Source organism: Anas platyrhynchos, chromosome 10 (assembly GCF_047663525.1).
Source record: "Anas platyrhynchos isolate ZD024472 breed Pekin duck chromosome 10, IASCAAS_PekinDuck_T2T, whole genome shotgun sequence".
NCBI classification, from domain to species: domain Eukaryota; kingdom Metazoa; phylum Chordata; class Aves; order Anseriformes; family Anatidae; genus Anas; species Anas platyrhynchos.
The window spans coordinates 18,930,482-18,944,328 of NC_092596.1; the positions used below are offsets into that span (position 1 = coordinate 18,930,482).

The 13,847-nt window shown below is 37.0% G+C and overlaps 1 protein-coding gene across 13 annotated transcripts in view; it reads right to left on the bottom strand.

Annotated features, from left to right (window-relative positions):
• DIAPH2 (diaphanous related formin 2) overlaps window positions 1–13,847 on the bottom strand; it is a 250,622-nt gene that overhangs the window by 234,144 nt on the left and 2,631 nt on the right. For 12 of the 13 annotated variants that reach the window (XR_011811856.1, XR_011811855.1, XR_011811854.1 and 9 more), the window contains exon 2: window positions 1,147–1,179. The exons of the other annotated variant lie outside the window; for it this stretch is intronic. Coding sequence is in view for 7 of the 12 variants with exons in the window: in XM_072043112.1 (XP_071899213.1) it covers window positions 1,147–1,179 (33 nt within the window). In the remaining 5 variants the exon portion in view is untranslated. The remainder of the gene's footprint in view (window positions 1–1,146; window positions 1,180–13,847) is intronic. 13 annotated transcript variants of the gene reach the window in all.

The following is a 13,847-nucleotide window of genomic DNA, read 5'->3' on the forward strand; positions in this document are numbered from 1 at the left end:
TTCAGGGTTTAGTTTTCGTTTCTAGGTTTTGCTTTGAGATCCTATTTGAGACTGTTGTAGGTTTTTGAACCAGAAGTATCCCCAGATAAGCTGCATGTCCTTTGAACTTTTGGAAAGTTATTTTTTTGTGTTTGTGGTTTCGAGAGGAGTGGGTTTAGATTCTTTTTTTTTGTTTTTCCACTTAGAAGTCTTACATTTGTGGACAGAAACACATTACCTAAAAGGATATTGTCATTTTTTTAAAAAATGCAACCATTTTACACTAATCACATTTTTCCCTTACAAGAATAGTTATGCTTCTTTGAAATTAAAATTAGGGCATATCCTATTGAAAAGTCTACAATATGTAACATAATGCTGGCAAAACGACACCCAACATTAACCAATATACATCAAATGCAGTTTTACTCCTCACTTACATTAAAGTGCCCTATCAGCAGTCATGATGAAGTAATGCATAATCAATTTCACTGTACTGTGATCCATTGAAATACACATCATTAACAATAAATGTGTTTAATCAAACTGCGATGTAAGATCACTTTAAAGACATAAATGAATCTTACATACGATTACTAGGCACCATTTCTTCACTTCAGGTATGTAAGTGATGACTAACTAAATAGCCAGCATGGCTTAACTATCATGTATAAAAAATGGAAGTTGATAGTTTTACTGCAACCTATTTTGAAATTATGAAATAATATCAAGTATATGCAAGTATTCAAAATTATCTGCTTGGTGCTGTTGAATACAAAGTTGTTCAACATACAGTGCACTATTATTCGCCAAAATAGTTCCACTTGAATCATGTAGTAACTAACTTCAAAGAAACACTGAAGAGTCTTTACTGTTAAAAAGGCCAAAAGAAGTAACACCAGTTACTTCCAGAAAGTTTAAATACATCTACAGTATTACCAAAGCTTTTAGAATATGGTTAACGATAACAATTTGGAGAAGCATCTTTAACAACTTTTCTTTAATTGAAGTTACAAATGAAGATCCTTAAGTATAGGTAACTAATTTTTCTAAAATCCAATGCTTAATATCCTTATAAGAACATGTTATATTGTCCACAAGATTTGGAATAAAATAGCATGCAGTGTGTAGTTATCGTTGCAAATTAAGATATTCCGAAGACCTTACCACATCATCTGCCAAAGTTTTTATTTGGATATTCTATTAAAAAAAGACACACACACAAATCAAAGAAACAAGAAGAAGTTACCTACTGTTTTAGAATAAAGTCTGTATTCCATCTATCCTAACATTTAAAAAGCACCCAAAATTTCAGGAAGTGTTCTACCACAAGCACAACTACATGAGCATGGAACCTGATGTATGCTATTGAAAAAAACAGGCTTGTATCCCCTCTCACCTTGTCTTTCACCCAGTTAACTCACAAAACTGCAGCATGTATAACTAACACCTCTACTATAACTACACCTCTACTATAAATAAATAAATAAATAAATAAATAAATAAATAAATGAAATCTCTCTTTAAACAGCTTTCCAAGACAAACACTAAGCTGAATCAGCAAATAGCTATGACAGTCTCAGTTTTGACAGTTGTTGATATTTGAAGAGAATTTACTGTGCCCTAGCTTTTTGATCCTTATATCATTTTAGCACTGTCTCATCTACTAAATTCACCTCAATACTCTCAATAGTAAGTACCATAAATTGATTGAAGAAGTAATGTTAAACACTATTGTCTATGACCCCTATTCTCACTTTTTCACTAACAGTACGAAAAACCTGCTGACACAGATCATAAGCATCATATCTTTATTCACAACCAAGAAAGCAATCTTTATTGCATTACCATTACAACAATCATATCAAGGAAGAGTAGGTTAATAAGCATTAATTTACACCGCACAGTCATGAATAGATAATGGTCTAGAACTTAAGGAGGAAAAAAGAAAAAAAACAATTGCTGTATCTGAAAAAGTGCAGTAATGGGTCAATGACACAGCCCTGCAAGTCACTGGTTTTAACCAGCAATCGATCCTTGGTTATGCTCTCACCAGCCAAAGCATTCCAGGTGCTTTTGTCAACACCCCATGCCACATGAGTCAACAAACCTTTGGCTGGGTTTTAAGTTATTCCAAGTATATTGTACTCCCTTGGTTAATGAGAACTGATTAACAACTCCCCTTGCAATAAGGGTCCAGTAAGAAACAGTAACAACAGAAACAACAACAGAAAACTTGACACTGTAAGCACTGTTCAGCAAAAGCTAAAACACCAGTATGTTAACACTGTTTTGATCACAAATCTAGAACACAACACCACAAGGAGTGCTACAAAAAAAAATCATAATAAAAAAAATTAACTCCATCCCAGCCAGACTCAGATGAGACAGATAGAATAAAATGTGTTTCTAGTCCAGATATTGACACCAATCCTTTTCCTTCATAACTGCAACATCTCAAACCTCTTCCTTCCACCCTCCAGTTCTCCTCTAGTTTCACTGTGTGAACTAAGATTTATTTATTCCAGTAGACTTTCTTAACGAACATTGTTCATCACTAAGTCCAAGAGAAGTAAAATTCAACCATGATTTCAATCCAGAGACATCTATGTAAGCAAGAAGCTCTAGAACTTGGAATGTTTTAGCAATCACTTGTACTAGAAACATTCCCTATTCCCCCCCCGCCTCCCCCCCTTTTTAAGTACTGTCAATCTCTCCCAGAACCTGCAGCAGGATAATCTACTCCATCTCTACATTTATATTGCATTTGTCACTCAAAATCCTCTGGGCAAAATACTGAATACGAAATTAAGATACCACACAATGTTGTTTTGTTTTTTTTTTTTTCTCCCTAGACATCAAGCCCACTTCTCAGAACTCCTTACGGTGCACAAGCTATGCTGCTGCCAGTAGCTACTCAAGATAAGCAACACATTTAACAGGTAGAAGTGAAACTGCAAGAAGTTGGAGGCAGAAGTAAGGTAGGTATATGCCTGTAGATTCTCACTGACACAGAGTTTTGACAGTCTCTTATACTAAGAAGCAAATCACGATATCTTCTAACTATTGCTTTCAGACTGATTTAAGAACATAAATGAAAAGTAGTTTACCTCCCTAGGAGAAAGCTTGAGATATCACAGTGTTTGCAATCAGTCCTCTAGCATTAGTCTTTCAGCCCCCTATAAGATAGCCACAGCATTACAAGATGAAAAGAGATCAATTCTTTCCTAGCTTGTTAAAGACTCAAACTTCCTGATTTTAATAGTATCTCAAAGGCAAAAGGTTTTGCAAGAACCTTTATGATTAAATATTTGCAAATAAGAGATATTAATGTTGATACATAAAACCACACAATTTAAGAGGTCAGCATACCATCTCTTTTCCTCCTTGCTTGTTAATATTAGCACAAACTATGGAACTTGACCAATTCCTGTATCAAAGCACAAATACCTACTGATTTACCTAAGTCTTTTCAGTGAAGGTGGAATTAAGTAACAGAGCTTTTTTCAACTGGAATGCCTTTCCATTCCACCAATACTTAAAAATATTTACTCCATCCAAGTTTAGTGTATTGCTGTTAGTATCCCACTACAGACAAATCACAATAAGGCACTCCAAAAAAGAACAGCATATACTAATGCAATCGCACCACTCAATTCTTTTATCTTTAAAGGTCAGTTTCAACCTTGCTTATGTCCTAATAGGGACTACAAAGAAATTTTTACAACAGCTCACCACATCTTTTGGTATAAAGATCATGATTTCCTTATCAAAGCTGAGTTCAGACTACTGAAGTAATAATATCAACATGTAAAGAATTAAATGATTTGAGATGATTAGCTTTTAATGTTAAGATCACAGCAAGTATATATTTTTTCATCCTTTTCTAATTTCTGTATTAGCAAAGCATTCCAGGTCACATGGGAGCTGGCCATGAATTCTAAGTTGCAAAGATAACTCATAAACACTGCATTATATTTAAACGGTAGTTCACTGTGTTCAGAGCTGTTACAATCAAGATTCTCACTTCTGACACAAAAATAAAATTAAAAGCAACTCACAGTTTACCACATATATATAATGAAACACTGATCAATCAGCTGGGTAGCTTCTAAACCTACAAGCAATTTTTACTCTATTGCTTGCCACTCAGCAAAATCACAGTGTGTTGTAGTACCCTCTTCTGACCATAGGCTACAATTTCAGGTGAAGCAAACTGAAATATGACCTTCCTAGTTAAAAAAATAAATAAATAAATCAGAAAGTCAAGAGAAGTCTTGTTTTTGAATTTACATGGACTTCAATACCTGAAAGAGACATCGGAAAATTTGGCTCAATTAAAAGTGTTTTTTAACTTCTGGCCATCCTCTCAACCTGGTTGCAAGAAGCTCTCTGGCATTCCCCAATTACTGTACTTTCTTCCCACATTCAAGAGGAGATTGATCATTTAGAATTGAGCAATACTAGGAAAATAAGATACACAACTCCTTGTCAAAGCCAGAAGGTTGCCCAGGGTGGTCATTATTAACAGCAGGGGGCACCAAGCCGTTAATGATAGAGCTAGAACACTGAACACATCAGCACTGCTCCCAGATTGGAGGGAAGAGAGACACAGGCTATAGGCACATTAATAGTGTACAGTGGCCTTCACAAATGCCATTTGCTGATCCTCAAGGGATGAAGGAAAGGTGCACCTCCACACTCCGTCCCTGTGCAAGGGGAATACACAGACCCTAGGAAGCTTTCTGGTCTGACTTCAACAGGAGGTTCAGAGAAACTGAAATGGCTTCCTTATTTTTGTCTGATTTGACAGAACACTATTAATACTCCAAAAGCAAACAGACTAATCAAGAAACAGCATTTTTCCAGATGACATAAAAAAGCCTTTGCCAAAAAGCAAGTTATTTCAGAAGATTAAAATAGTAACTCTAAAGAAACTTAGATTAATTTTCTTCAACTCCTTCACGAAACTTTTGTTATTTGTAGCTCAAAATAAGCTTGTTTCAGACAATGAGTCATTGATGTTCATACGTAAGCTTTAAAATCAGAGCAAAATTAAGAAGTGTAGCTCCACAGCAGTTTAAGCCAATAAAATTGTTGGTTGTGAGACACAAGGACAACGGTGATACTGGGAAAGCCACCAACTGGATCACATTAGACAATTGAAAAAAAAAAAAAAAACTCAGAAAGCCTATTAAAATGGTACAGTTTTCACACTAGCCAGTGCAAAGGAAGATAAAAATAAGTTCTGACATTTTCAAGAGCTACTGCTAGAATCCAAATAGTATCCACCAAGTTCCTACATCAACAGTATCAGACAAGTTCTCCTTAAAGCAGCACAGGATCAGCAGTTTATACCAGCATGCTACATGACTGGTGAGTTCTTTACATAGCACTTCGTACATTCAACTTATTTACAGATTGGTGGAGCCATTCCCAAACAACACAGGTAAAAGTACAGCAGTAGGCTTTGATAAAGTTTCCATCTGTAAACTGAATATGATTTTCTTCTGACCTTTTAAATGACTAATTTGTGCATTCCTATTTGAACTTCAGAAAAAGCTTGGTAAAACAGTAGCTCCATTAAGGTTAGCTCACAGTATACTGAGATTGAAGCTAATTCCTGAATGACTTTTGAGATAAACAGTAATCCTACCAGTTAACATTTTACATTAAAGTATTTGTTTCATGAAATCATGGTAAAGATTTTATAAAATTCACATGTGTGTTCATGGGTAATTTAAGCACATACTACTCTTCAGTACTATGACAAACTATCTGTTTTGCTTACCTTCCCCTCGTAGCATTTAATACTTTCCTCATAACCCATTACAAGCACCTGGAATCATGAATTCCTGCTCCTTCTTAACAGGAACTCTCAACTGTACTGAAGTAAAATGATCTTACTAGCTTCCTCATTATTATGTACAATATAATTCCTCTCTATTCACATGCTACTTCATTTCCTACTTGCCTGTAGGACAATCAATCTTCTCAGGAAGCTGCTATAAACAGGAAAGAATACAAAAAGGAAGAGAAAGCCCCTGTTTGTATCTCAGCAGCTGTAAATTCAGTTTAAGCCACTGTTTTGACTACTGAGTTGCACTGTAGTCTACACATGCTGGTTATTACTGAACTTGAATTTCTGTTCTTCAAGCAAAAGCTAAAGTCCATTGCTACAGCAGCATTACTCATTTTCCCAAATTTTACCATTATATTAAATGCATTATCAAATTTATTATTGGAGGAAAAAAAAAAAAGGCAACTTTACAATCAACTTGTTTATGAAGAGACCAAATACTGGCCAACCAAACATTTGCTCTTTTTAGGAATTGTCTTGGAAGAAAGAACAATATTCTAAGGAGCTGTTGACATGGCCACTGTAACCATAGTCCATGATTACTGGGTACAGACAAAATGAACACTGAGGGTACTTCCCACTCCTTTGGCTCACTACATCCCTTCCACTGCCAGTTCCTTTGCAAGGAACTGCTTTTGGTTGGCTGAGTTCTGTGGTATTTTGGTGGTGTGGTTTGCTTTGTTTTTAAATATTAAAAACAAATATAGATGTCCTCTCTTCTTCAAAGTCTATCAAACATAAAATTCTCAATTTTCAAGGAGCTGCCCGGTATTTGATTGGATTCTTGGTATGGGTTTTGTTAGCTTCTGCAACGTATTATGGGTCTTCTGCTTTATTGTTATGTATGTAAAATCTCTCCCAACAGCAACGTTCTACTTTATTTTAATCCTCTCCTCAAATGGTAGCAAAGGAATCATCAAGTAGACTGTGATATTTATTTCACTGTCTATGGTACTCACAAGAGCAAGAGGTATTCCAGGAAACCAACAGCATACTCAGTTAAGAGTCTTCCCAAAACTATCTCTGCATATAGCAGTAAGGAAAGTATACAGAAACTGAGACTGTCACTTCACAGGGATAATTAGAGTATATACATGTATACCTGCATGGTATACCCATATTGCCAAATGGGAAGCAAGTAAGCAGGAATAAAAAACAATATGCAAGGTTTGTGCGTAAGGACTGGAGAATTTTCTCCAATCAAACCGTTATCTCAATGACTTCAGAAGAACTCTCTCAAAGTTAACTAGTCACTGTTCATCTTAAAAAAAAAAAAAAAAACACGTAACTTTAACTTGCAACAAATTATTAACCCCAGGTTAGAGGCATAGGTTTGCAGTTAAAATGGCTGCATGTCTATGAAAGGGTAAAAACAGACTAAGACTTCAGTAAAAGTGAATATAACCCTTCTAAAGTTAAAAAAAGTCTCTCTAGGGAATGGGAGGTAAAAGGTGGTGGCTTATTCTCATTACTCTTAACTGACCAAACTCAATAGCTTTATAATAGCTTTTACTCAGTCTGACCAGCTCCACAACATACCTAAATGAAAAGATCAGCTGCTTGCACTCAGGAGAACAGAGGACAGGGAAGGAAGATGCACAGTAATTTGATGCACAACAAGTGTTGCTATCTAGCAAACTAGCTTTGTGCTGACGCTACACTGAAAGTAAAAAAGCTCAATTCATAGCTTGCGTGCAAGCATCAAATTGAGATCGAGTTGGCACTTAATATATCAAGAATTGCTTTGACATGTTTTTTCCAATGTAAGCATTCCAAAACGTTTTTTTGCAAAAGCGCTCCACAATAATAGTATTAAAAAAAAAAAAAGTTCCTTAAGAACTCAGAAGTCAAGTACATGTATTTTTTAAAAACAAGCCTCAGAGATACAGGGCTTAATATGGCCCCGACAGGCACAGTTGGCAGAAAAGCAAGAAACATGCAGTCAGCTCAATAAGCATTTAAACGATCCATTTACCACACCAGGAGCTTTACTGCATTCACTTGTAATGAAGTCCCAGAAGTTGATCCAATGACTATTGAAGTGATTAACCTAACAAGTGATTTCAGTCTATTTTCCCAGGAAAAAAACACTTCCAGATTTTCTTCCAAACCAAAACCAATTCACTTGCTTACTCTAGGTGCAGTAAACAGAATATGCTGATACTGACAAGCAATCCTGCCCATTACCAGTACAACAGCAAACACATGAACAGTTCTCTAATAAAGCATACCTGCCACTTTTTTTCCCCCACAGGCACACAATATATGTACAGAAAGCTGTGTGGGTATCTTAAAAGATTTTTAGAAATATTCAGACGAACTTCCCACATCTAGTATTTTAGTAAATGAAGCTTAAGAAAGCCCACTTCAAAAGCTACACTTTCTATCAAGCAAAGCATGAGATGTATCTGACACTCAACTATCTGAATTCCTGTTCTTTTTTTCATAAATACAATGGTATTCAAGAAAGACCATTAAGGTATTAATTGCCAAGACTATTAGACTTGAAATTAAAACTAAGCCCTAAATAAATACAACTCTGCAATGCTATTCTGTGTGTGGCTCAAAAAACTAACTGCATATGGCATCAATATATATGCTTAGCTTGACAGTTGAAGTACACTAAAAAATAGAATTTGATTATTTTCCCTGTTTATACCACTGATGACCACTGCAGTCCCAGTCTTCTTTTTTCTTCCTTAAGCAAATACTTCCCTGCTGTAATGCAACTGGAACACTGCATGTAACTAAGATTAATAACTGCCATGTTCTCATCTCCTCATGCAATCAAATGCAAACATCCAGCTCAGTTCCATTATGAAGACGCAGTTATTTTTAAAGCAACTTCAATTCTATAGCAATACAAGTATATAACAGCAGAATATGAAGAACCAAAATGTAACAGTAAAACAAAAAGAAACTGTACTGTACAAGAAATAACTATGTGTATCTAGAATCTACTGAACCTCACATTGTCTTTTTATGTGTTCCTCACAAGAGCTACACTCATCAAAAAAAAAAAAAAAACACACATCCTCGAAGGTCAATATTCTAATAACCATCATTAGCTCTTGCCACACTACTAACTGAAAGAATAATGGCTACAAAACTAAAATTTCTCCTGGCCAAAGTACTTTGCATCACAAACTATCACAAGGTAACTGGCAAGCAGTTGATCATACTTAATAGTGGTAATGGATGAACTTAGATAAACGGAAGGAAAAGGAATTTTAGTAAACAACCAAAGAAGAAAATGATTAGGGAGATTTTTGACTGGATCATTCTCTTCATCCCATTTGTGCCAAACAGAATGGTCAGTTTAGCACTGAGGTGGGAACAGAGACTAGGCCATCAATGCTGTCCAAGAACAGCTGATAGTCTCCTCTGAACAAATATTTTTAAGGCCACCTTTAATGTTCTACACCTAAATAGCACAGTCTGTTCAAAGTCACAGATGCTGGTATTCAGTTTAAGAGACTTTCTGAAGAAAAAAAGCAACTGCTTCAGCATTTCACTGATTGTCATCCTTTTCCTCCATACAATTAATTAGTAGGTAACAAGCTTTACAAACTGCAATTATTACTTTTGTCCAGCAAGATCCAGTTTATTTACCTATTAGAAAGTTATGCATGAAATCAGGAGGTCTACAGACACTTACTCTACTAAAACTGTAGGAAAAAGCTACTTCATTCACAAGACAGTAATGAGTTTGATACAAAGTAACGTGTAAGTTTATCCTAGTCCAAATTAGTTTTGTCTACTTGAAACTTTTAAGTTAGTACACAGACAAAGACTTTCAATTGTTAATGTTCTCTAAAAATTATCTTCTCTCCTATTATAAAGGGTTATAACGGTAAAGTTATTTCTCCAAAATGAAGTTATTAAATGATAAAAGATACTGAATTTAAAGAATGACCATGGCACGCAAGTAGTAAAGAACTATGTAAAACCATTCATTTTAGTCATTTCCTAACTTCTTGTGGTTTTAAGGTTAAACAAGTTAACTGATGAATAACCAACTGAAACTGTCAGTTGCTTCAGCGGCAACGGACATCTTTTCTTCTACTTGGCCTCTAGAATTAGGCAGGGATTAAAAGAATTAGAGCAACTTTATTAGCCACTATTGTTTACCCCTAAAGAACTGCAATTGATGTGGAAAACATGAAGTCTTCTTATAACCCACCCAACTTTTTTTAAGCCTTAACCTCTTCCTTCTACTGGGTAATCAGCAATCACATTGCTTATAGGCTATTTGCAATACAAAAACAAAAGTTTGTACTCTAACTTGGATATTGGACACCACAATACTTCAGCTCTCAGAAAGCATCACTCCTGTATGATGAAAGCATCACTCTACAGCATGATATGCACACTGTTAGTTTTCATGGTAATTCTCTTCCGTGTTGCCTCAGTGAAATCTGGTTTGTTTGCAAAGCTTCCTGTATCGTATAGAATATCTCTACAGTTTTGTCTTACAAGTAGTAGTTCAGGAAGTTTAATTACCACAAACAGATAGGCTTATCACTGTAAGTATCACTTCATTTAAACAGTGTCAATATCAAATCACATTACAAGCTAAAGCTAGTCAGCACTAAGTATGTCCTGTTCTACCATACTAGAACCAGTGCCTGATCAGTATCTTTTTCTGCAACATAAGCAAGTTTTTTTAAGACATCCAGTTGCTGGAATATCCTGACTCTGATCTAAGCACACCCAGCACCTTCTAAAACATACATATTTTAGGGGTATTTCAAGCATATACTTTAAGTGAGAATCCTCTACAGGCATTCACTGATTTTACTGAGACGCTATCATCTCAAATGTAATTCATTTTATTCATTTGCCAAAATCTTTGCTTAACATGATTCATAATTCATGAATTATGAGTCTTTTCTTATGTGTTCTTTCCTGTGCAAAAGAGCACATTCTCTCTCCACGGGAGAATGACACCCAACAGCCTGAGGTAAACAAGGTGGTGCTCCTACAGAGCACTGCCCAGCAGTGACCAATACTACTGACAGCTCATTTCTGCCCTGCATTCCTGCCCTGACGTGCGTTTCCTAGCTATGTTACTCCACCCATCTACCAAGTACACTCAGTTTACTTCTGCATTTAAGCTAATAGATAAGGCTTTTATTCCACTTTTTGACACTAGCTTGTAGCACATTAGTCAGAATCCTGGGTCCATACTTTTTGATTCATCTCAGAGCTCACACTGTTTAAAAAGACTTCAATATGAAGCATAAGTGATTTCTACTTTTAAACTAAAGTATGAGTTGCTCCTTGTAAGATGAATCATCAAAACCACGTCATCAGATCTACTTGCATTCCAATTAAATAACCTTTCTCTTACCCCTAAGGTTTTGATTTTTTTACCCCATGTTATACAAGCTGTCTCTATCAATCTACTTTTAAAGACAGCAAGATACTCACACCACAGCCCTTCTCAGAAATAAAGTTTGTAGCTAAGTGAAGCATCTATCACTGAACAACTAACACACAAATAAGAAATTAACTTGGGAGTAAAGAAGCATGCTTTTAGCATGATACTTAGCCACTATATGCACAGATATACTTCTATTTATGCCAATACAAAACCAAGAAGATACATTATAAAACACAACTCAGACAAAAAATACTAACCATAGTAAGTTCTAGCTAGACAGCATTCAAATAGCCAGGAAACACCACATACCCTGTTATAACATCCCTTTTCAAGCAGTGATTTGTACCATCACATTTGAAAGGATCTCAGGTCTCTAGTCCTAATTGTATGTTGACCCTCAAGAAGCAGGGTCAAGATAAGATTCAAACCAAGCTGCTCAAGGCTTTGTCCAGGTTTGCAGGCCATGAAAACACCCAAGGATCAATATTCCAAGTATCTCTGATCAACCAGAGCTTGATCACCCTTCAAATGATCTTTTCCCTTCAAACCTAGTCAGAATCTCTCGTTCCAGTTTATAACCACTGTTTCCTATTTTCATAGCATGAACTTCTGTAAAAAGCCTGGCTTTAAACTCCAAGAAGACTGAAGATGATTAACAACTGGAAGAGCCTTTGGGTTCAGCAAAGTTAGGAAAGCTATGTCCAATCAGATGCAACACTTTGAAGCACTTAACTGTTTCCTATGTAGCCAATAGATACTTCCAGTGTTAAGAACAACAAACAATGTCCAAGTTAAGGACTAACAAATACAAATGCCAGCAATTTCCCTGACAACCTTAGTCTGTTTCTCCTAGTACAGCAGGCATACTTTTAAACAAGCAAAACAAGCATGTTGCCAAAACCAAGCTAAGAATGTGGCTGTTCACTGTTGTCGCATGCCAGCCTATCCTCAGGGCTGGCATGAGATCACATGATTGTTTGCCAAAGCAATTTAATTTTTTCTTGCCTATTTCACTGCAAACAAAAATAATGACAAAAAAAAAAAAAAACAAAACTGGGCACTCATTCCCACCTCCAGTCCTTGTGACAGCACAAAATGATGTGGGAAAAAAATGAAATCAGAACTCTTCCACCAGCTGCAACGTGTCAAGGTGCTCAAACTAGGCTATCAAATTTTAAGAAAATACTCATTTACACACTACTAGTACAAAACTGGGAGCTAAATTCTAATTGTGCAGTTCTGTTAAATTCAACAAGTTATATTAAACTTAAACGATTTCCAAAATGACCCAAAGCATAAAAAAGAAAAATGAGTACTAATATAGCCCATCTTCAACTATTTGTGTGTGAATATGCATCGATTTAATTATCTAACACAGAACTATTTCATAGAATTGTCTGTGTTAGAAGGAACCTTAAAGGTCACCTGGTTCCAACCCTCTGCCATGGGCAGGGACACCTCCCACCAGACCAGGTGGATAGATGATGGAAAGGCAGTGGACATGGTGAATCTTGATTTTAGTAAAGCCTTTGACACCGTCTCCCACAGCATCCTCACAGCTAAACTGAGGAAGTGTGGTCTGGACAATCAGGTAGCGAGATGGACTGTGAACTGGCTGAAGGGTTACTGGCTGAAGCCAGAAGGTTAATGGTTAATGGGACAGAGTCAAGCTGGAGTTCTGTACCTAGTGCAGTCCCTCAAGGGTTGGTACTGGGACCAGTATTGTTCAGTATATTCATCGATGACTTGGGTGAGGGAATGGAGTGCACCATCAGCAAGTTTGTAGTGGCTGACACGCCAGAAGGCTGTGCTGCCATCCAGCAGAACCTCGACAGGTTGGAGAATTAGGTGGTGACAAACTTTATGAAATATACCAAGGGTAAGTGTAGAGTCCTGCATCTGGGTAAGAACAACCCCAGACACCAGTATAAGTTGAGGACTGTCCTGCTGGAGAGCAGTGAATGGGAGGGGGACCTGGTGGTCCTGGCGGACAGGGGGTTGACCATGAGCCAGCACTGTGACCTTGTGGCCCAGAAGGCCAACATCATTGTGGGGTGAATTAGAAGGGGTGTGGTTAGTAGATTGAGAGAGGTTTTACTTCCCCTCTACTCCACCCTAGTGAGACCACATCTAGAATATTGCATCCAGTTCCGGGCCCCTCAGTTCAAGAAGGACAGAGAACTGCTTGAAAGAGTCCAGCACAAAGGCACGAGGATGATTAAGGGAGTGGAGCATCTCCCTTACAAGGAAAGGCTGAGGGAACTGTGTCTCTTTAGCTTAGAGAAGAGGAGACTGAGGGGTGACCTTATTAACGTTTATAAATATGTAAAAGGTGACCGTCAGGAGGATGGGGCCAGACTCTTCTTGGTGATACCCAATGATAGTACAAGGGGCAATGGGTGCAAGCTGGAACATAGGACATTCTCCTTAAATATGAAATTAAGCTTTTTCATGGCGAATGTGACAAAGGACTTGAACAAACTGCTCAGGGGAGTTGTGGAGTCTCCTTCTCTGGAGACATTCAAAACCCGCTGGTTTGCGTTCCTGTGTGACGTGATTTAGGGATTCCTGCTGTGGCAGGGGATTGGACTAGATGACCTTTCAAGATCCCTTCCAATCCCT